General features: G+C 52.4%; 1 protein-coding gene and 1 long non-coding RNA gene across 8 annotated transcripts in view; one reads left to right on the top strand and one right to left on the bottom strand.

Moving 5' to 3' along the window:
• The first annotated feature begins 321 nt into the window (after window positions 1-321).
• Window positions 322-10,821, top strand: LOC117030900 (uncharacterized). 3 transcript variants are annotated; one of them, XR_004424454.1, is made up of 4 exons: window positions 322-445; window positions 1,555-1,907; window positions 6,157-6,196; window positions 10,722-10,821. It is a non-coding gene; the product is annotated as an uncharacterized LOC117030900 (long non-coding RNA). The 3 variants fall into 3 exon arrangements; XR_004424452.1 differs by lacking the exon at window positions 10,722-10,821 and having other exon boundaries at window positions 6,157-6,216; XR_004424453.1 differs by lacking the exon at window positions 10,722-10,821 and having other exon boundaries at window positions 332-445; window positions 1,638-1,907; window positions 6,157-6,216.
• A 7,429-nt stretch (window positions 10,822-18,250) lies between these two features.
• The window catches only part of LMO1 (LIM domain only 1), a 51,217-nt gene continuing 46,435 nt past the window's right edge, over window positions 18,251-23,032 (bottom strand). For all 5 annotated transcript variants that reach the window (XM_033120634.1, XM_033120633.1, XM_033120632.1 and 2 more), the window contains 3 exons: window positions 22,778-22,991; window positions 20,056-20,181; window positions 18,251-18,490 (listed from right to left, as the gene is read on the bottom strand). In XM_033120634.1, coding sequence (XP_032976525.1) covers window positions 18,385-18,490; window positions 20,056-20,181; window positions 22,778-22,983 — 438 coding nt within the window. In that variant the 5' untranslated portion in view covers window positions 22,984-22,991 and the 3' untranslated portion in view covers window positions 18,251-18,384. The remainder of the gene's footprint in view (window positions 18,491-20,055; window positions 20,182-22,777; window positions 22,992-23,032) is intronic.

Here is a 23,032-nt window from a genome sequence, read left to right as displayed (position 1 = left end):
AGGGAAATGCAACCCCACAAGTTTGAAATGAGGAGGCCCCCTCTTGAAAAATCAGTTAAAATGCCCTCCTTTATGCATATGCCAACTTTGACTTCAAAAAGACTTTATTCCCAAGGATAAACAACCCCATGTTTGTGTAATATAATTAAGTGAAGGCATCTTTAAATGTCATAGTAGCTTGTGCCCATTTCAAATTGTTATGCATCAACAGAACTTAACGAGATAGCCAAGCCTTCTCCGTGCTGTGAGACTGAGATAAGCCACAGCACTGTGGGCCCTTTAATAGATTGCCAAAATAAAGCATTTTCTATGCAAATTATTCATGCAGTGGGACAGTTAATCGCTTGCCAAGAGCCCGCCCACTGCCTCTCTGCAATTAGTCGTGAAGTTGAAGGAGCTCCAAACTCCACAGGCACACTCAGGGCCTCCTACTCCTGCTTTTCAGGTGAGCGGAGACTTCGTTTCCCTGGTAGTGGGCCCTGGACTCCCCCGCAATGGAGACAGGTGAGAGGAGTGCGGGGGTTGGCAGCAGGTAGATAGCGAAAGGTGAAAGTGGAGGGCGGTTCCTGGAGTGTCGCCCTGACTCGATATGCATGCTGTGTGCTTGGGCAGCCTCAGTTTCCTTTTCTAGTTGGAGTGGATACTGGTCTGAGACTCCCAATAGTCGGGTAATTCAGGGACAGATGGCAAAGGGAATTGGGAGCAAGCTCAGCTCTTCCCCTGCTCACCCACTTTGGCTCACAGGAAACCAGAGATTCAAGACCAGAACAGGGATTTGGATTCAGGAAAACCTGCAGGGTCCCTGCCTGTCACCACTTCTGTCCTGGAAACTGTCATCATAGACACAGGAAGTCTCTGCGGCAGCCAAAGGAAAGTCCCAGATAATTTAACCAGTGACTAGAACTCCCCGTCACTTCACATAAAATCACCCATTCCCTCGAGGTCCCCTCTCCCAAGTCTGTCTCTGAGTCTCTCTGTCCATGTCTCTGTTCTGTCACTGCCTCTCACTCTCTTTCTCTTTGTCCCACCATCAATTGGCGTAGGAGCCTCTCCTGGGGGTGGGGGATGGGCAGCATCCAGTCACCTTCTGAAACATAACCGGAACAGATTTAATCTGGGAAAAGAAGATTGAGGTGTCTTGCTCTTGGATTGACTTGTGCAGTCCTGGTAATTCAGGGACAGGTGGCAAAGGACATTGGGAGCAAGCTCAGCTCTTGGACTGACTTGCACCCTGGACCTGGAATCACATGTTCACTCCCCAAAGAGGACGGAGCCAAGACTCTAGCCGACCTTTGGCCTCCAATCCCAAGATTTGGTGACATGGGCCAAACTCAGGTTGTCCAAAGGAGCAGACTTGCTCAGTGAGGGACCAAGAAGCCCCATAAGGGTAAAAGTCATGGGTGCGCACACAGGTGGGAGAAGGAAGGCACTGTTTTGGGATTCTGGGCAGCTTTAGAGGCTCATGACTCAGTTGGTGGGTTAGGACCTAGGCAAATCCCTGGGTTCTCAAGTCGATGCTTTGCTTACTCAACACAAGGTGATTTTTCTCATTAGGGTTTGTTAATACATCAAAAAGGCAGTCATGTAACTGAGCAGAGTGAAGGATGATGGATACTAGCTTTGATATTCTCCGACAGCCTTTTGATGCACCGAGAGCCCCAGGGAGGACACCGATGAAAGATCATTTGATTGGGACCCTGAGCATTGGCTATGCTCCTTCCCACGCTGAGTGCTGGTGACTCTGACAGGCGAGCCGAGCAGAGCAGGTGGCTGAGCTCCCGCACGCGGCCAGGCCAGCTCCAGAAACACCTAACACTTGTCTACACCTCAAAACCAAAACGACTTGAGAGGACCAGCTCATTGAGCCCTAGCTGCTGAGTCACATTAGAGACAAAGAAACTGCTCAGGTTAGCCAGTTGCTGCTTCCTTGGGCTTCCTTCCTTTCTCTCTCATCGGCCACTAAACCCCACCTGTGGCCTCAGTGTGGCCCAGGAGGTGTCACTCTGGTTTCACTCAGTAATCACATCTGGTCCTTGCCTTGGACTCCCGGGCTAATCACTTCATCCTAAGTTGTTATGGGGCTCAAGGCCCCACTGGGTCACCTGCCCAGGATGCCAGGTTCCTAAGCTTAGAGCTGCTCTTTGCTCAGACCAGCTTTGCCCCACCAGCCCCACTCCTAGCTCCTGTGGCTGGGGCCCTACCACCTGCTGCTGCTCAGCCCTCCTTGCACCTGGCCTTGCTTCTCAGAGGAGCACAGCCCTGAATTCCTATTGCTAAGCCCAGTGACAGATTCCTCCCCCATTGCATGGGATCAGGGGCACTGAGCCCATACTGGGGTATGCCTGGTGTTTGCCCCTACCTATGGCCTCCAGTTCCTACTGCGTGACTCTAGGCAGCATCTGAGAGCAGGTGGAGTGTGATCAAGGTGGGGATTCTCCCTATTTCCTCACCCTGGGCTGGCTCCAAATCCAGGCCCTCTAAAGTCCTTCTCCCTCAGTGACTCAAGCTTGCTTTTCACATGTAGAGACACCACCAAGCTGCCCCTTGCATGCTTGTGACTCTGAACATGTAGGTCTGGACTGGGGGAAGGCAGGGAGAAGGCAGAGCTATGGGACTCTGAGCCCAATATGGAAGGGCAGGCCTGAGAGACTGCAATGATAGAGGGTAGTCCAGAGGGTGTAGAGAGAAGACGAGGCAGGATGGAATGCAGGACACTGAGGAAACTTTGCCCACTCAGAAAGTAGCCAAGGCATGACGCTGTGTTGTCAGCTTTGGAAAGAGAATAGATAAGTTCCCCTTCCACCCTCCTCTTCCCTTCCCCATCCTATGGCCCTTCCTACAAAGGAGTTGTACTGAGATAGCTCTGTTATGGGTCTCACAGCATCCAGGGGCTAGCCTCGGGACCCATCCTCCCACACGGACATCGTTTCTGTAGAAATGCATTCTGAACACCTAATGGCTCCCAAGTGGGTTTCTGGAGCCTAAAACCTGTATAGCCAGAGCTTGTCTACACTGCTGGACGTGTGCAGGCTTGTTCCACTCTGGATAAGACCCCTGATGGACCATGACCATGGCAGCCTATTTCCTGCCTCTTTGCTGGCAAGTCCTAGTGTTCCCAGGGTGCCCACCAGAGCTCAGGGCACCTACCTCAACGAGTAAGAGAAAAGTGACTTTATATTCCCCCCACGACCCAGCAATCTGTGTATTTAATTCCATCCCTCCCAGGTGATTCTAAAACACTGCCAGGTGTGCGAACTCTGATCTTGTGAACTGCTTCTTAAAATTTAGTGTGCATCAGAATCACCTAGAGAGCTTGATGAAGCATAGATTCCTGGGCCCCACTTCTCGAGATTCAGATTCAGGAGAACGAAGGCCGCACCCAAGTAGTTGCGTTTCTAACAAGCTCCAAGGTGATGGATGCTGCAGGTCCATGGACCACTCTTACAGTAGCCAGAGGCTGATCCAGCAAAGCAAGAGAGGAATGCTGGCCACCCATGTAAATGCCCAAGTTGATGAGGGCTTGGGTTCCCACTTGAGGAGGGCAACAAAACTCAAGTTAAACCCAAGCAGCCCATGTTACCACGTGCCATGCCTCCAGCCTGGCCCAGACGGCCAGGGCATCCATTAAGACTGTGAGCTGCTGCCATTGGCTGGTCCCTCATTGACAGATTGTCACTGTCGGCAGAAGCTTGGCCAATGGCAATCAATCAGCAGGCCAGTACTGCCTTAAATACCAGCAGAGCAAACAGCCTCAGACAAAGCTGCGCCATATATCAATTACCAAGAGGCTGCGTGCTCTTCTGGGCGGAGGGAACCAGAGCAAGCGGCCAGGGCTGCTGCCCCAGCTGATAAGGGCCCGCATTGTTCAGGGACAGCTGGCGCCCCGATAAGGGCCTGTTTGCTGGAGATAATGGCAGTGGGCAGGCGCCTTGCGGCAGTTTAGAATTTCTTGGGTCTCCAAGAAAGGTTCTATTAAGCCCACTGACCCCAATTGAATATTAATTAGCTAATTAACGGATTTATTGTTCCACGCCATTTCTGGAGAGGCCATTTTTTTCGAGTGCCATTATTTTTGTAATGATTTTTCGCATTGTGCATAATTGAATCTTTGCAGCTGCCAGCATCTTCTGCATGATTTGGCAAAAAAAGGAAGCAGAAGCACTTAGGGTTTTTTCCCCCCCTCTCTCTCTCTGACCAAATGTTTCAGCCCCTCCTGCTAATGCTGAAGCGAGAGGAAGAAGGGGGGCTGGCCCTGTTCACAGGGTTTATTTTTTAAGCTGAACTGCAAGTCCGCACTCCTTTTCCTTTCCTTTGTAGCAGCTGAGGGCTGAGGCACTCCGGGCCGGGTCCCCACATTAGGCTTTTGTCTGGCTGTCTCAACTGGCATACTTAGCTTTCTCAGCCAAACTCCGGTAAAGCACTGTGCTTTATATAGGGGGTAGGTAGAGGGAATAAAGCCTGAGGCTTGTCCCACAGAAGCTCCGGATGGAGGGCGGCCAGCTCTGATCAGCAGGGCAGCACGGTTCTGTGGGCCCTGCCTCCATCCTGCTTTACCTACTCTAGCCGAGCCTCCCCTCGCAGGAGCCTCCCTGGGTTTGGTTGCTCTGGGGGAACAGAACCTCATCCCACACCTCTCTGCTGCTCTTTAATAGTCTTTGCTCCAAATTCCACGCCAGAGCTGCTTGATTCCCTGGAGCTGGCAACTGCCCATAATAAGTTGACCCGGACAATCCCACAGGCAAATGGCTGATTGAATCAAACCCATTCCTTAGCAGAGGGTTTGGAATGGGGGTGGGGGGTCCATGTGCTGGGATGGGGCTGGTGTGGGCAGCTCAGCAATATTGTCAGGCAGCATTGGGGAGCCCCCTCGGACCTCTCAGCCCCTTCAGCATCATTAATGAAGCCGGGGGCAGGTGCGGGCTCCAGGAATATTAGTCAGGGCCCCCCAGTGGGTGGGTCTAAGGAAGGCTTGTGCCCAGGACCTACCTACCCCTGACTGCCAGGAGCTGCAGAGCTTTATTGGGATTTTTTTTATTAAGCCACCTCTTCCTGCCCTCATCCCTGTCTCCATCCTGCTGCTTGTGCTTAGAAAGAGGAATTCTGAGGGCTTGTTTGAGCAGTGAGATGAAACAAGAAGGAGTTCTTGCAACCTCCTCTGCAGACACTGGCCAGGACCACTCCATCTGCCCATTTCCTTTGCTCTGGACTGAAATAAATGCCCATTGGACAGCCCGACTGACGGTCATGGGCAAAAGTAGAAGGGACCCCAAAAGTCTGGCTAAGAACTGGAGGTGGCCCTTAGAGTTGGGGAGGGGTCTTTCAGCCTGTTTGAATACCTCTGGGCTGGGAAGCTCGCAAGCACTGAAGCAGTTTAATAATGAGAAGGGTTGTCCTTCTATGGAGTCTCTGGCTCTTTCCTAGAACCACCCCAGAGTCTCGTTCTCCCCATGACAGCCATTCAGCTAATAACTAATAATCATAATAGTACCTGATACTAATTGAGGAACTACTATATGCCACACACAGTAGTAGGCGCCTGTCATGCATCACCTCATTTAGCCTAATATCCCTGTGAAGTGGTGGGATTCTGAGGCACAGACATGTGACACAACTTAGGCAAGATCATAGATGAAAGCAACAGCACCTGACACCAAACCTCACTTTGCCAGACCCAAACCCCTACTTCTGACCACTCTCCTCCACAGCCAGGAAAACCATGGCTCCGAGCTGCTCTCTGCAGGGTAAATAAGCCCGGTTGCTGCAGATGCTCCTCATTACCAAAGTCTCCCTTCTCTCTGCTGTCCTGGACCTTCTCCCTGAAGTTCAAAGCCCACAGGTGGTCTGGCCAGGAGAGCGCAGAGTAAGTCCTTCCACATTTTATACACTGTACTCTGGTAATGCAGCCTGGTTGGCCAGAAGGTTCGTAGCAAGGGGTCACGCCCCTCTACAACAACTCCTACCCTCCAAGGTTCAGACTCATTGTTTTGAAATGGAGCCAAAAAGATTAGACTTGAAGAACAAAGACATCAGAAGTAGGGCAGGCCCCGAGTGCCTACTACCAGCAGCTTAATGAAGCCATAGTTTCTGTTCCTTCATTCTGCTTTCCTGGGTATCAGCTTCACTCTAAGGTTTCTTTCCTTTGTGTTTGTCATGCAGGTCCTCTGGTCCCTCTCCCCACGTAAGAACGCAGGATATGGTGAGGCCAAAAAGGAACACCCATGGAGCCATGGAAGGGGGTTCATACCATTATATTCTCGCTGGCGGCTGGGTTGAAGACACAGGAGGCAGGAGCCACACGATCTGCAGCTTGCCATGCGCTTCTCTGCCAACCAACCAACCCCTTGCTAACTGCAATCCTAGAGCTTGCTAGCTCAGCCACTGCAGTTTATATTAGTGGCCAATGGGCTAACTGGTTACAGCTGATGGCCATCTACTACTCAAGCCAGCACCTTTCCACATGAGGCTGAGGGCCTGGAACCTGCTTTCTGGGGCTCTGTCCCCACAGTATTCATAAGGTGATTCCAGTGGTAAATAGGGCTACCTGTTTCCTTATTTACACACAAAAAGAAATACAGAAAACCTCTCTTCCAGTCATAGAATACACTCACAAGTCCTTCGTCTGATCAGGACGACGTGAATACCTGGGCCAATAATAGATGCCAGCCACACACGTTTGATTTAGACTGACCACCTGTGGAATGGAGGTTGGGAGTCAAGCAAATGTCCACCAGAGAGGGGTCTCGGGTAGATGGTCCCTGGTGAGAGGAAGACGTTCATGCTTTGGCTCTAGTTCAGTCTCTCAACCAGACGTGCATTGCTTCCTCCTCAATTTACCAAAGAGAAACCCACCACTGCAGCTAAGCTGATTCCCACCAGAGGACTGCATATTCCTCCTCGTATACCAGTTTTTATTTCTCTCCAATAAATAGAATTATTGTGCTAAGGAAGTGTTTGACTCACTTCTGATCCTGGTTTCACAGGGTCCTCCATTCGCAGAAAATGCCCCCACCTGAGTCATTTGGGATATTGGCACCATTCTCTATTCATTTCTCCACAAGCCCCAAATGTCTGCCTTGGTAATGGGGGCAGAGGAGGTGGCCACAGTTTATCTCAACGCATAGAAATTGTTTGCCCGATGTGAAAACCTTTCCTTCGGCCATTTTATTCTCTAATGGAGATGCTCTAAGAGCAGGGCATAGGTAAAAGTCTTTGGGAGGAGATGTGAGAGGCTGGGTTTTCTGAAAAGAGCTTATAAGCTGTGGCAGGGGGGAGCATTTCACTGCTGCATCCCCAGGAGGGTTTTAGTATACTTTTTTTTCTTGAATGGATATAAAAATAAAATTGCCCAGCAGGGGCTCATGAAGAGCAAGCCATGCAAAACTCATTTCTCACCTGGGCAATTGAAACCGCAGGTGTCCCCACCCCTGGTGTTGGCTCCCTGGGATTCACACTGTATATCACTCCAGAATGAGCTTTCAGAGTGCAGATCTGATCATGTCCTTATTCCTCTTACAAAGCTCTGACATTTCCTTGTTGCCTCAAGGATAAAGGCCCATCTCCCCAGTCCAGCATGAGAACCCCTGCCAGCAGCCGGGCCACTTCTCCTCCAGCGCCTCTGCGTTCTGTGTTGCAAGCACGCCGAGCTGTGGGCCGCCCTCACCCAAAGCCCCACTCTGTCCCACTTCTGCGACTTGACCCACTGTCTGCCATGCTCATTCTCCCTTTTTAGGATAGTTCAACGGCCCTTTTCCTCAGAAAACTTTTCCTGTCTCCCAGGCTGAGTTAGTCACCTTTTCTCCTTTCTGATGCTCTGTCATGACACTGATACACTGAGCTATGACTCCTGACACCCCACCTTTCTGTGAGAGGTTTGGAGGGCAGGGACTGTGTGTAGTTTCATTTGTATTGCCCTTGCTTTAAATACTCAACACACATTAGGTGAATAGAAAGGTAGATAAAAATGGAAGGAAGATGTGGGGATGAATGAAAGCAGTCTCACTTGTTTTCTGCCTAGGCCAAGAGACATCCATCAGGGATGCTTAGTGATGTCTGAACTTTTCACCAAATAACGGTAGCCTGATAGCCAGTGACTAGCGACCAGCCACAGGGCTTTTGCCCTAGGCCATGTCATGCTCAACTTGTAGCCAAGAGTGTGGCTACTTTTAATTAGCATTATTATTCCTTGGCAGAGATGGCATTTAAAAACGTCTCTCATTGTGCTGAACTCTGCACCTGCTGAAACCGTCTGGTCTATCAGGCCTTGGAGTTCTCCCCAGTGAAGGGCGCCCCCTGACCGCAATCATGTGTCTTGTGCCCACAAGACAGAGACCATCTAGTATCTCCATGAATGGCACCCGTTTACTTGTAGCCTCCTTCCCTACTTCTGGCAGGTCCCTCCCCACCAGCAACACCTGGCCACCTGCTCTTCCAGGAGCTCCCCAAGCACAGTCCCACCGTTAGGCCTTTGCGCTGCTTTTGTCTCAGCCTGAAGTATCTTCTCTCATGTCTCCACCTAGATAAATCCTGGACCAGCTCAGATAACCCCATTCTGCTTCCTGGGCTCCAACCTGACCCACCAAAAGCCTTCTTCATTGGTACTCTTGCTCCACTGCACGCTGTCGCTCTGCTTGCATAGGTAGAGCTCTGACTAGAGATGCCCAGTGAGCTTCTCTGTGTGCCTGCCGGAAAGCGAATATCGAAAGTGTCCGTGAGATTCATGGCTTGGAAAACACGGGACTTGTGCACTTTGTCTTGCTGTGAACCTATGATAACTCTCTTATTGCCTTGTACATAGAGGCTTAAACTCTTCTGCTCAGCTTCCAATTTCCTGTTCCCCACCTCAACACCAATCCCATTCCACATCCCAATGTCCCCTCTTCTGTTTCAACCAGTCAAGTTCCAGACATCCCCCCTGTACCGGTAAGGCTGCCCCTCATATCTCTAGCTTTCCTCTGCAAGAAGCAACTCATATCTGCTCTTCTCTCATATTTTTTTGTCATATGGGCCACCTCCTCTTCAGAGTCCTCACAACATGACATTCATCCACTCATTCTGACCACGACTGGCTTATACTGATGATGTACACCTGAGATCCCACAGAGCGCTAGCCTGTCCCAAAATGCGGAACAGCTGACTTCTATCTTCTCCTATGTATCGCCTAGCTACATTACAATGGGTTGTATTTCCTCGCCTGTAAAGTGGGGATATTAGCCTGTACATTCCCAGGGAGGTTGTGAGACACAATATAACAATGAAGGTGTAGCTTTAGTAAGCAGAAACATTTCTATTAAGGGAGTTGTCATTGGCCCTGTTGCAGGTAAGTTCCCAGAGGGTACGTACCTGTGACCTCAGGCTACTGTATTTGGTGAAAAGTTCAAGACATCACAAAACATCCCTGATGGACGTCTACTGGCCTAGGCAGAAAACAAGTGAGACTGGTTTTCATCCATTCCCGCACGTTTCTTCCATTTCTCTTTTCATCTACCTTTCTATCCACCTAACGTGTGCTGAATATCTAAAGCAAGGACAATACAAATGAAACTACACACAGTCCCTGCCCTCCAAACCTCTCACAGAGAGGTGGGGAGTCAGGAACCATAACTCAGTGTGATCAGTGTCACGACAGAGCATCAGAAAGAAAGGAGAAAAGCAAAGCCTGGGAGACAGGAAAAGCTTCTGAGGAAAGGACCGTTGAACTATCCTAAAAGGGAGGATGAGCATGGCAGACAGTGGGTCAAATCGCAGAAGTGGGACAGAGTGGGGCTTGGGTGAGGGCAGCCCACAGCTTGGCATGCTTGCAACACAGAACGCAGAGGCGCTGGACTGCCCAGAGGGAACAAGGGGCCCCTGATATACTTGCGCCCTCTAAAGTCTCTTCAGGCCTCAGGGCATTATTTTGCTGGACATTGGGGCTATGATGAGCAGTGAGGGTAAGTGGAAATGTGAGCATTTCCCTAGAAAATGAAGGTAACCAGAAGTTTAATGGGGATCACCACCCAGATGGGGTCAGAAGCCTGGAACCGACATATACTGTGGGACTCTGGAATCTGTGCCCCTTCCTCTGTACGGTATTTTTATTCTTGCTTGTTTCCCTGTAAAAATCAGAAGACAGAACTTGAAGGTATACAGAACTTGGAGAATGCAGGAAGGGGACATAGGAATATGCTGTCTCACTCTGCAAAGCACTGCTAGTGGTGAGGGTCACCAGAAACAAAGCCAGTAGTGGAAGGTAGAGTCTGACCTGTGGTTGGCTGGATGAGGGTCCAGGGCTTACACTCTGGAGGCCTTGGGGTCACAAACAGGACAGATCACGTCACTTCCCCCCTCCCTTATGTTCTCACTTTAATGGGGCGTGGTTATGAGTTAAATGTTGGTACCATCCACTGCTGGTGGGGCTGGGAAGAGAGTATGCAATTACAGCCAACCATCCCATGTCCCTTGGGAGGGGACTCAAGGGCTCCCAGAATGTAGGAGGGGGAGGGACTTCACGGGTTATGTAGTAAAACCTCTCAATGAATACAGGGAAGCAGAGCCAGATGGAGTCAGGAGCCCTAAGTTAAAGAAAAATATTTTACAGCATCTCTTCTGTGATTTAAAATAAATATCTTAAGTGCAAAATAAAATTGTATTTTTGAAATGAAACAAACTTACATACATGCTGAAATTAAGATTGCCCCTTTTCAGATAGTCTGATTTTTCAGTTTGGTTTTTCCACCTTGCAGGTCCCAGACGAGCAGACGGGAAGGATCACAGTGAAGAGCAGGGTTGACATTATTTCCTGGAGTCCGAGGGCCTGAGCAGGGTCCTCCCTTCGTAGGATCAAGCTGCTTCTGGAGGTAGTGAGCTCTTGTTTCTCAGGCAAAAGCCACCTCATAATACTTGGAGGTGCTTTCCACTACCGTTTCTACTCTGCGCACCTGCTCATGAGCCAAGGGGCTGGGGCTAGAAAACTCCAGGACCATGGAGAGCTCCAAAGCGTTCCGCAGCCCTGATCTGGTTCCCCTTCCTTCAAGGTGTGTTGAAACCTTGGATTTGGGCAGGGATGTTTTGCAGCACTGAGGCCCCAGAGGGGCTGGCAGACACCAGTCAGGACTGGTTTTCCCTTTCTCCCTCTTCCTCAACACCTATTCTTCGTCTTACCCTGCCAGCCTTCCTGAACTCACTGGGACATCTGACTGGAGGGAGAAGAGCCTGTGATGCTTCTATGGCCTCCCTTCCCAGCAGCCTGGAAAGGCTTCTATGAGGAGCCTCTGCCTGAAGTAGGGCGGGTAGGAGGGCAAGGAGCAGGGTCTCTCTTTAGATGGGAAGTTGTAGTAATTAGCCTTAACGGATAGGGAAGGGTAGCCCATTCCATTGCAGGGAAACGGGATTTTTAAATCATTTTAAGGGCTGTGTCAGCTCTCAAATGGCCTGTAGTGGGCCTTCGGGCTTGCAATTAGCTCTCTTGTCTCTAATGAAAGCAGAGGGGCAGGAGGAGCGCTCACTTAATGAACATAGGGATTACTTTCCAGTAGGCCCTAAGTAAGTGCACAGGTGCAGGGGAGGGGTGAGGACAGGGCCTGGCCTCCTGGGCCGCAGGCTGAGGGGCAGCCAGCCTGTGAACTTGGAGAAGGGGGCCCAGGGTCCACCTAGAACCAGTGCCCACCTCAACCCTACTTTGTGCAAAGTCCCCTTCACTCCTTCACTGTGAGAGGCCAGGGGTGAATGGTGGCCTCCCCAGTCTAGGAGTGAGGGGCTCGACTGTTGGCCAGATCCTGGAAATCCATAGCCCTGCGTGAAAGCCCAGGATGAAACATGGAGTGGTGTCACAGAAGCCAGACAAAACAGCCCTTCCTCCAACGGGCGCCTACAGGGCATGTTGTTGGCAGCAGACGGGAGCCCCCACACTTTAGCCCAGTGAGGCACAGCCAACAGCCCCCCGCTGGACCCTGGGAGCCAGGAAGGTCTGTTAGAAGCCCTGAGGCTGAGCCTCCACCCAGAGCTCCTCCCCGCTTAGAACAGACCAGCCGGGCTGAAGGCAGTGAAGTCCAGAAAGGAAGAAAAGGAGGGCTGGTCGTGCCAGCCCCATCGCCCATGGCCCTCTGGGCATTGCCAATTTCTGCTTTTACAGCAAATCCTCTTTTTACCTGGAAAACTGGTCATGCGGAGTCTGCAGAGAAACCTACTTTCCTGATGCATCCTCTGTGAAGAGCAGTAATTCCAAGTGTTCAGGACAATCAAGCTAGAATCCCCAGAAGCTGTGGATCCAGCCAATGTGTACCAAATTAGTGGCATTATGGGGCAGGGAGACTGGTGATGGCAGCCAAGAACCCAAGCCTGATTTTATGGTATTTTAAGAAATAATATTTATTAACCTGGAAAACAAAGAAGATAAGCACTGAGCAGGCATCAGTGCTGAGCAACGCTTCCTCTCTTCCATGCACTGCGTGCTTGAGCAGGATCCTTGCCTGGAATGAAGTTTTAGGATGCAGGAGACAGAGCCCTGGGCCAGGCTGAGGGCCAGGAGGCCAGGCTCCCAACCCAGGCTGGCTCCAGTGTGCCCTCACTTCTCTCTGGGTCTCGGTTTCCCCAAAGTGAGCCTATTGGATAAGATGATTTCTAAAAGTGGGCAAGAAAAGGTCATTCCTTTCCACTGTCCAGAGTAGGCCTCCCTCCAGCCACTCACCACCACTCAGCACTATCTGTAGCTTGTTATTGCTCTATTTGTTTGTTTTTCGTCAGTCTCCCCCTTTAGGCTATAAACTCCACATGGAGAAGGACCTTGTCTGCCTTCTCCACTGGCTCTCCATTCCTCAGCACCCAGCATCAGCTTGGCATGTAGCAGGCATTGATTCATATTGTCTTGACTGACTGACAGGCTGGCTTCCTGATTGAATGAATGATAATGTGTTGGCGCCTGTTTACTGAGAAACCTCTAGCCCAGGGTTTGGATGAGCTGCCTGAGGTTGGACCACTGCTCCACTGGCACGGCCTGTCACTACGTCATCTGTAATAGCATATTCAATTCAGCACCCAGCATAGGCCAGGTCCAGGAACAGGCTCAGTTTGGATGTGCAATGAGGGACAGAAGTGCCCAGGGGTCCTCCTTACCCCAGGACCAAGCCCTCATTGGGGGATGGCTTAGACATAGGTAAAATCTACCTTGCACTCCCAGATCCTTCCACTGTGGAATTGCCTTTATGAGTCAGTTTCACTTGGGAATTACCTGCATGGAATCTGGAGTCGGACTAGGCCAGAGTTCAAATTCAGATTCTATTACTTACTAGAACAGCTCTTTGAACCTGTTTCTTCACCTGCAAAATGGGGATGATGACAGTAGCCCCCATAGTGACAGGGATGATAAAAACAGTACCTCCCCAGAAGAGTTTTGGAGAAGCTTAAACAGCTGAGCCATATTTTTATGAAAGCCCGCTTAGTTTGTCACCCACTAGTCCCAAGGCGCAGTGCCCTTCCTGGAGAGCGTACACCGACGCCCAGGGACAGCCGGTGGGTGAGGCAAGAGGGTGCTGTGGGGAGCCCAGGCCTCCTGTGGGAGGGGCCCAGGCCTCAGAACCAGCAGACCTTGTGCTGGTTGTATAAAGCGAATGTTCCAGCAGAAACTACATGTTCTGTGTTTACCATGAGCTAGAGCATTTGTGAATAAGTGCTGTCCATGTGATGAGTCAGCTGAGGCGCAGGGCAGCCCTGAGAAGTGGGTACTATCAGTATTCCCCCTGTAAAGATGAGGACACTCTTCATCTGTAAGATGAGAGCTAAGTAAGCCGCCCATGGCTGTGCAGCTGCCAAATGGAGGAGCCATGGTCTGAACCCATGTAACCTAGCTCCTGGGCCACATACCAGCACCGTGCCACATTGCTGCCCTTTGCTACCCTGGCTGCCCTACCCTTCACCTTCCCTACAGTTAGAAGAATCTTCCCAGACCCTTTTCCCATTCTCTTCTCTCTTCTCTCCTCTCTTCTTCCTCTTCCTCTCCTTCTCCTTCTCCACCTTCTTCTCCTCATCCTCCTTCTTTTCTCTCTCTCTCTCTCTCTCTCTCTCTCTCTCTCTCCTGCCCTCTGTCTCATCTCTTTCCACCTGTCTCTCTTTCTCTCCCTATCCCCACCCACCCCTTCTCTCCCATTTCCTCTCCCTCTCCTTTCTTCCCCTCCTTCCCCCTCTCTTCCTCTCATCTCTCCCTCTCTCTCTGTCTCAGGTAAGTGTGCTGTCTCTGGTCCCTGATCTGTGCTGGCAGATGGGGAAGGAGGCAGAATGGGAGCCTGGGTCATTCTGAGGATCCTACGGAACCCTGTGGGGCGAGTCCCTACACTCCTCGGGTGCAGCAGGGAGACCCGTTAGCAGGTGTGGCCCGAGATCTGCCTCAATCCCTTACCACCCTCAGACTCTGGAGGACAAGACTGTTCTTGCCAGAACTGTAGGAAACCCCGGCCCCAGCAAGGCTCACAGAGCAGACCCAGGAGGTGAGGGTCTATAAATCTGGCCCCAGGTGGAGCCCCTGCACCAGCTCCTCTCTGGAATCTGGTTGTGCCTCCAGAGAAGGCAAGGGATCGAGGGAGTACAGATCCCAACCCAGGTGCCACAGGCAGCCAAAGGGCTTCTGAGCCCCTGAGGGCTCACACTTTCCCTGCAAAGGCCACAAGCTCTGAAAAACCCAGTGCCAGTGGGACAATATGGGGACCAGGCTATTTATTTTGGGCTCAGAGCATGTGAGCTCAGAGAATCGGGGCCTACACAGCACCCACAACAGTTTCATACTAAAGTACCCCTTGCCTCTGCCCTGCTTTGTAGCACACGACCGTGTGTGTGTGTGTGTGTGTGTGTGTTTGACTGAGTGATCTGATTATTTTCTCATGATAAACCAGACTTAACCAAGTATTTGTCTTTTTCTGGACCAACTCATCTTTATATCATTTTTAGGCAATTATAGTTTTAGAAGTAATATATAGCTAAATATCAACTTGCAGACTGACAGCATTGTCTCACTGGAATTTCCACCACAGCTACAAAGCAGCTTTCCTCAGCCTACCCTCACTTGGTGGCGGTATTCCCACATGGGTGGTGCTAGGAATTATTCAGCATCAGATTTAGTCAGTCTGGCCATTAACTATCTCGGACAGTTTTAAGGGAGAGAACAATGACCTCCACGTAGAGATGAGTTTCCCAGGCTGGAGCGTCCCGTGGATTCTGCCCATGGCCCCTCCCTGTCTTAAGTGGAGCAGTGTCTGGGACCCGTCCCAGGAGAAGAGCAGACCATGTGGGAGTTCATGCTGGGCCCTGCAGCAGTGTCAAGATCAGAACCAAACTTCGTTCCAAACACAGACTATGTGGTCCAGCTTCAGACCAAGTGGTGGGGGTATAAGCAGCTGCCATATTCCCTGGGTCTCAGGCCTCTTGTTAGGGTATCGCTAATACCAGGCCACCAAGGAAGAAGGGGAGATGGGATCCCCAGGCTGGTTGAGGAAAAGGGGACTGGTACATACTTACAGTATAAATCCTCACCACCCACACTCTCCAGGATGAGGATCGAGCTGTGGCAGCCGCTGTCGGTTCATGTTCAGCCCTGGCTCCCGTGTACCCCAACCCTCTGTGGTACTGCAGCCCTAAGGAGGGCCAGGCGAGGATCATTCATGCTCTGTACTTAACCAGGTTTCTCACGGGGGTGGGGGACAGTCCGGCTTTTCCTCGGTTCCCCTGGGGGCTGCAAATCCTCTCCAGGTGCACAGTTCCTGACCTCCAGGAGCTATGGAGCCCTTTCAGCCCCACCACAGCTGCTCTGCTACAGAGAGAACTTGGTTCCCTCTCTGCTCTCTCCCCTCCCTGCTACTGGTTCCACACCTGCCAAGGCAAGGTCTGTGTGGGCCCTTCTTGGGGGCAGTTCTGGACTGCTCAGAGACTTCCTGGGTGAAGGGTCTCCTACGCAGAACCTCATGATGTCCAGAATGGCGACCCCAACTCACGGAAGCACAGCACTTCAGTGTAGATCTCGGCCTCATGGCTGCCCTGGGAAATAGACCATTCCCATTTCCTGGATGAGAATGGTGAGACAGTAATAAGTGGGGGCACGATGCTGGACCTGGCGTGCCCCATGGCATGTTGAGCTGAGGAAGACCCCTGGCAAGGTCTGGGGTGGGCTGAGTGGGGCTGGGGTCCTCTTCGAAGGTCAGTGCTGCTCTTGGGGGCTTTCAAAGTCTGGCTGCCTGACTTTGAGTCTATCTCATTGTGAGTGAATTAATTGTTGTGCAACCTAGAGTGGTGAGACAAGTTAATTACATAATTACTGCAAAATGACATGTTATTTCATGGCTGCAATATGGTAACTCTGTTGGAAACAATTGTAATTGCCCAGAAACTGCATTCGAGTGGCTCCGTTATCTCTCGATAAGCATGTAATTAACTTGGGTTACAACTTTTTCTGCAGCAAACTCTGAAGTCAGGAGTTGGGGACCTTGGGGTAGACACAGCCCTCTGAGACCTAAGGGCCCAGGCAGGGTCTGGCATTGGGCAGCTCTGCTATAATCCAGGAAAATAATTTGCTTTTCCATGTTAAGCAAGGAAAATTCCTCATTACAGACTGCAGGCCTCAAATTCACGCGCTCAAACTCATTCAGAATCTCACATAGTCACGTACCGACAGCTCCCCAAGTTGATGTCACACACAAGTACCCACAGCAGCTGGGCCAACTGGCTCTCTGCCTCTCTTTTCTCTCACACACATGGGTGCAGTTCCTTCACAGGAGGCGGTCCCAAAGTTGAGAACTCTGACCCCAAGATCTTTCGCCCTAGCAATCCTCCCCACAGACAGGGCCACTGGCCCCAGAACCACAATGTGGAGATGTGGCCTTCTCCAAGTGCCCACAAAAGTGCAGCCATCCTCCTACTTCACTCAAAGTGGAGGAGCAGGCCTGGGGGCAGGGTGACGTGAGGTCTCAGCCCTGTCTCGCCCTGGCAGCCAATCCCCTGCTCAGGAGCAGGCAGAAGTTGGCTCTGGTCCGTGGCCAGGATGAAAACAGTCCTGGGTGAAGGAGAAGCAAGGGGCCTGATTTGGGAAGAGCCTGTCCATACAGCCTTCCCTGTCTAGGCTTTGGACTCAAGGAGCCCTTTTAAAATACTGTTCAGTGATATCTTTTCAGTTCCAGTCTCTGTTTTTGGCACTGTGACGGTAGCCAACACAAGACAGAATGCCTGCTACCCTGCCTCAGCCAGTAGACAGAAAAGGCTCTGGGTATCTGCCTGTCTGGCTATCTTCTGGTCTGAGTTGAGTGCCTGCCAGCTTGCCTGTCTGTCCCTGCCTATCTCTGCCTACACATCCGTCTATTTATTTATCCACCTCCCCTGCCAGCCAGCACATGTACCTGACAGTGTATACACTGGCTTGTCTGTCTCTGCCTCTCCAGAGTCAGCATAAGTGGTCCTGTGTCTGTTGGAGGGAACTGGCCCGTCCCAGGTCTCCCTACAGTGTTTGCCCTCCCGGTGGTTGCTCTGTTTGTTTTCCTGGCTTTCTCCCTCCTCCTCAAGGGCACGGACTGTGTCTGAGTCATGATTCATCGTCAGGTCTGGGGCTTGCAGCACAGGCCTGAGACAGAGTGGATGAAGGTTTACCAATTGAATGAACGAAAGCATCCAGCCTGTGTGGGCTGTTACAGGGGAACAGGATTGTTCTCACTCACCCAGAAGAGGAGAAAGCCAGGCCCCAGCTTGGGCCCAAACTGCTGGGAGGAGACAGCAATCGCTGCCCATCACCCTGAAAGTAAAGATAGATTTCAGGATGGTACTCATGGGAGGGGGCTCAGGATTTGGGGTCCTGTCAAGGTCAGAACTGGGTCACTGGGCAGGCGGGGTGGGGGTCTCAGTGGGGGGATATAACACAGGACCTTAGGGAAGGGAGGGTTTCATCTTGCCTCTCTTCATCTTGGGGGCCTGCTCTGCTGGGGAAGGGAAGGACACCCCAGTTCCCACCTCTGGCTGTGGGGTACTTGGGGTTGTCCCCTTCGTCCAGCTTCTTCTCTCGAAAGCCCACTTGGACACCCCCGTCCCAAGGGCCAAGGGGAGGGCCCTGCCCACTCCCAAGCAGAGGGGAGGGGCCCCAGGTCTATGTCAGTGATCAATGCAGAGTAACCTCCCGGAAACATTCATAAGTTTAATCCACGCCAGTAATAAAATCGCATTACATTTCTCATAAAATAAATGTTCCCATTTATATACAGAAGACAGACTGTACAGGCCCCGCCCGGCCCCAGGAGGGGTCACACACAGACGGGCAGCGCGGAGGAGGGCCATCCCTCCCATCGAGGATGGAGGCGTTCTAATCGGCAGGAGAGCGGCTGGCCGGCCAGGTGGGTGGGCGGGCGGGCAGACGGACAGACGGGCCTGGAGGCCAGGCGCCGGGCATTACTGAACCTGCGAGTCAAAGGTGCCATTGAGCTGCCCCTCCTCATAGTCCATCTGACACAAGATCATGTTGTTCTTCAGGAAGAATTTGTCTCCCACACAAAATCTGGAAAATCCAAGCAGGAGAAAGAGGCCATGGAGGGGTCCCAGCGGGTGGTAGGGGCTCCAGACAGGACCCAACCCAGCAGGGAGGTGGACATGTGGGAAGTGAGGTCCTGAGGAGCTTGCTCCTTGATCTTTCCAGAGGGGTTCCCCAAAAGTCCCTGGGTCAGCCCAGATCTTGGCCAGGCCCTGCAGCCCAGGATATAGGGCAGACAGACAAGCCTGGGCCACAGGACTTCCACAGTCAGGCCCCTCCTGGAGGGGCGGGGTTGACGGGAAGGGGCTGATAACCTACCCCAGTCCCAGAGAGGGAAAGGGAGAGAGAAGGAAAAACAAACAGGGAAAGACGCAGAGGGGAGACAGGCAGAGATGGGATGGAGGAAAGGATAAAATGGTTCATTTTTCCATCCCTCTGTTTCCCTCCCCAACTTAAGAGAGTGGCTCAGCGAAGGGTACTCTTTCTCTAAACAGAATCTGTGGATTTCCTGGAGCATCCTTCCAGAAGGAAACGACCTTGTCCCATCATCTTCCCCCGCCCAAAGAAGGCTCTGCTTTGACCCCCCCTTGAGTCCCCCAGTCCTCCTCAAGTATTGGAAGCCCTTCCCTAAAAACTGTCCCCAGGGTGGCAGAGACCTTTAGTGGTACCCCAGGGTCACAGGCCTGGTCCCAGCAGATCCCAGGAAAACCACCAGGTGGCGATGCAACTTCACCGAGCCCTCCTAGCAGTGGGTTTTGCCAGAGCCCAGCCAGACTCTGCACGTTCCTCTATACCTCGCCCTGGGAATACTTGTATGAGCTCCTTCCTGAACTGGGGGCTCCTGAGAAAAGGGTCTGCCTTCTGGTGCTAGGCCCCCAGCCAGGAGGGCTCTGGCTCCACAGGTCCCTGGGGCCTCCCACAGGGCTGGGGCACTGAGCAGGGGCCAGAAGACCAGAAAGGAGGCTGGGCTGGAAACAGAATCACAAGACAGGGGTCAGCAGTGAGGGGCTGTTCCCTGAAGGGAATTCACCTTCCAGGTCTGTGAACCCTGCTCACTAGAACATACATGCATGCACATGCACATGGCACACACACAAGGGCACAGGGCACGTGTACAGAACCCGTGTACATGCACGTTTAAAACGTGTGCACATGCATACTCATCATGCATACCAAGCACACACATACCTCCATTTCTACATGGAAATTTAGAAACTCATGTGCACCTTCATATTAATTTCATCATGTACACATGCCCATGTGGACATGGACATTTAAAAATACAAACATGCACATGACACTCAGTGTTGTGCATACACAGTAAGTTCACGCAAGCCCCTGTCCATTACATTCACACAGAACCATGTCCCACAAACATGCACACACAGCACTGGAGCATGCACACTGAACTACAGGGCTTAGGCATGCATAGAATGCACATGCGTGCTCAGGACAGCATACACGTGCAGCCATGCGCACACAGAACCCACACTGGCATGCAGACCTCCACGGTGACTCTGGCCTGTCCCAGCAGGAGTCAGCTGGGATCTGGTGGGTATGTTGGGTCTGCGACCGGTCCAGCACTCACTCACCTCTGGTTGCAGAGCTGGCAGGCAAAGCAGTCAAGGTGATACACATTATCCCGGGCCCGCATCACCATCTCAAAGGCTGGGATCAGCTTGCTGCAGGCGGCACAGTTTCCAGTAGTGCCAAAAAGCCTGCCGAAGGAAGGGTGCAGAGGGCTCAGGAGCCTGCTAGGGAGCTTGGGGTGGGGGGGGGCAGGGGATTTGCCTCCACCCATGACCGCACCTGTCTCCCATTCCTGTGGGCCTAGAATGTGGGCCCGGACAAGGGGATAGTAGCACAGATAGCAGCATCTGAATTCTACTATGAAATCAGGCTTTAGAGAAAGGGGCATATCCACCCAGGGAGGGGATGTAGGGGCTCCGGGGTCAGCTGACACTGCCTACCCAGGGCTGGGCTGACTAGGCCCCCTGCTATGTTCCTACTGGGGTTCCTCAAGCAGCTGCGATCACCAGGAGAATACTCGGCTGGGTTGTGAGCAGGAGTCCAGATTCACACAAGCCAGATTTTAGAGACAGTCTGCCATTCACGGGCTGTGTGTCCTCAGGCAAGACATCAAGTCTCTCTGAGCCTCACTTATTTTAACTATAAAACTGGACTGAAATACAACCTTCACAGGCTTGTTGTGAAACCTTTGGTAAACTCTCAGTCAGAACTCATGTAGTCAACACCTATACAGCGTTTACTATGTACCAGGCACTGTTCTAAGGGCTTTACAAAGATCAACTCCTTTAATCCTGACAACCCTATGAGGAGGTCTTTTTCAGTTACTAACCCACCGTGTGACTTACCCTAAGGCCCTTTTTCCTTTCCCTGGACCTCAGTTTATCCTTCTTTGCAATGCGGATGCTGGACTAGAGGATCCTATTCAAAGATACTTCAAAATCAGGATTGATGTCAAACGAAAGTTCTAAGGACTTCTGGCACAATGCCTCTTGGAGGCAGACAACCCTTCTCTTAACTGCTGGTTGCAAAGCTCTAGGAACAGGGAGCTTGCTCCCCCCCATGCAAGCCAATCTTGGCTGGCTATTCCAGTGGTCTGAGCCAGCAAGCGTGTGCATCCCTCACAGTCCTAGCTTCTTTTCTACTCACTGGCCGAGCAAGCCCCGAGTGAGGCAAGGGGGCTGCGAGGCAAGTGGGAAGCCCTTCTCATCCCTGATTTGTCCAGCTCAGGCTCAGGCGCCTGCAGACGAGCTTGACTCCAGTATTCATCAGTCCGAGCTGCCTGGTGGCTCAGATTAAGGCAGACAAAGGCTGGGCCATAGCATCTGCCTGCCAAGAGGGGCCTTTCTTGCCACCAGTCCAATGAGCAGGCTGCTGAGGGGACAAGCTCTGGACAGAAATTCTCTGGGGCTGAGCTGCTCAAGGAAGTCCCTCCCCGACCCTGGCCCACGGGCCTACCTGGCCCCACAGTCATTCTTTGACCTCTGCCAGAGCCCAGGACAATACCTTCAGGCTGCAGTAGCCAGCAGGGCCCAGAATGGCTATGGGAGCTTCAGCTCTGCTGACCAGCCCCTCCCGCACTATGGCCCTCCCTCTCCACATCCTGTGGACTCATCAGATGGTCTGCCACTTCCCCCAACCTGGTAGGTTCAGCCTCCAGGTGATGTCCTAAACCTCCAGACTGGGAGGCCCTTTCCAGCTCATGGAGGGCCGAGTCCGCAGGAGCACCCCTGCCTTAACCCCTCCTCCAGCCCCAGCCAGGAGCACTGAGTCACAGAGCCTGGTGAATTGCACCACTTGAAAAACAGAAACAACTCCTGTCAAGGCAGAAATTAAAAGAGAAGGTGCAGGCAGGTAAATCTTAGGCTCTTCAGAGAAGCAGGGGAGCCTCTGCTAATAACCCCACCCCCCAACATGCCCACACCTGGGCAGAGGGTGCCCCAAGAAGCCCTTGCCTGACCTATTAATTAATGCGATGGGCCTTTCTTCTCCACAAGGCCCAGCCACCACCCGGCAGCCAGCGTGAAAGCCAAATGCAGGTGCTGGGTCTCAGCCAAGGCCCCTGCTCTGTGGCCTCCTTCCAGCCTTGCTGATGTCATAGGTGGCCTGAGGGAGGGTTAATTGGAGGAGGCAGCCCCAGGGAACAGGATCCAGGCTGTGGGGAGGGTGGGTTAGAGCTCTGAGGAATGCAAGGTAGGAAGCCTTATTCTTTTCACAACTTCACAGAGGAGTAAACTGAGGCTCGGAGAAAGGTAGAAGCCAAAAGGCTCAGAGCTAGTCCAAATCCAGGTCTTTCAGCTCCAACATCAGTGGTCCTTCTCCCAGGGTTGGGCTTCCCAGGCATTGCGGTATCTAATCCCAGGACCCTCCTGGAAAGGTGGGGGAGCTGGGTACTGGGGAGAGGTAGGATGGAGGGCCCAGGGCAATCAAAGCTTCCCCACCTGCTCCTGGAAGCCCCTCTGAGGCATCCCCTCCCAGATTCCAGGGACAGAGTGGCTCAGGAGCACCTGACAAAGGCAGGGGCAGGGCCACGCTGGTGCCCCAGGGAAACTCATCTCAGGTGCTTGCGGTTATAAATGCCTGCCCAGGACCTGTGCTGGCCACTGAGGCCCAGGAGTTAAAGGCGTGGCTGGGGCAGACGGAGGGCCAGGGGAAGGACAGTCTGGGATGAGTGCACACACAGGCCATACACTTGGGGTAGTGGGTCTAGGGTGGGGTGGGCCATGCTGGGCGCTGGAGGATGGGGCTTCTGAGAAGAAGGGCCGAGTGGCGCGGCGGGAGGCCCACCTCAGGTAGTCGCGGCGGCAAAGGATGAGGTTGGCCTTGGTGTAGAGGGTGGAGCCCACCTCGCCCAGGCGGCAGTCGCAGCAGGCACACTTGAGGCAGTCCTCATGCCAGTACTTGTCCAGCGCCTTCAGCAGGTAGCGGTCCTTGATCTTGCGGTTGCAACCCGCGCAGCCCTTCTGCTTCCCTTTGGGCTGGACGGACAGCATCGGCACGCCTTCAGATGGACAGACAAGAGACAGATGGACACAGGTAGGC

The sequence above is a fragment of the Rhinolophus ferrumequinum genome, chromosome 11 (genome assembly GCF_004115265.2).
Source record: "Rhinolophus ferrumequinum isolate MPI-CBG mRhiFer1 chromosome 11, mRhiFer1_v1.p, whole genome shotgun sequence".
NCBI lineage: Eukaryota > Metazoa > Chordata > Mammalia > Chiroptera > Rhinolophidae > Rhinolophus > Rhinolophus ferrumequinum.
The sequence above is the reverse complement of the archived record's forward strand: the minus strand, read 5'-3'. Positions and strand labels throughout refer to the sequence as shown.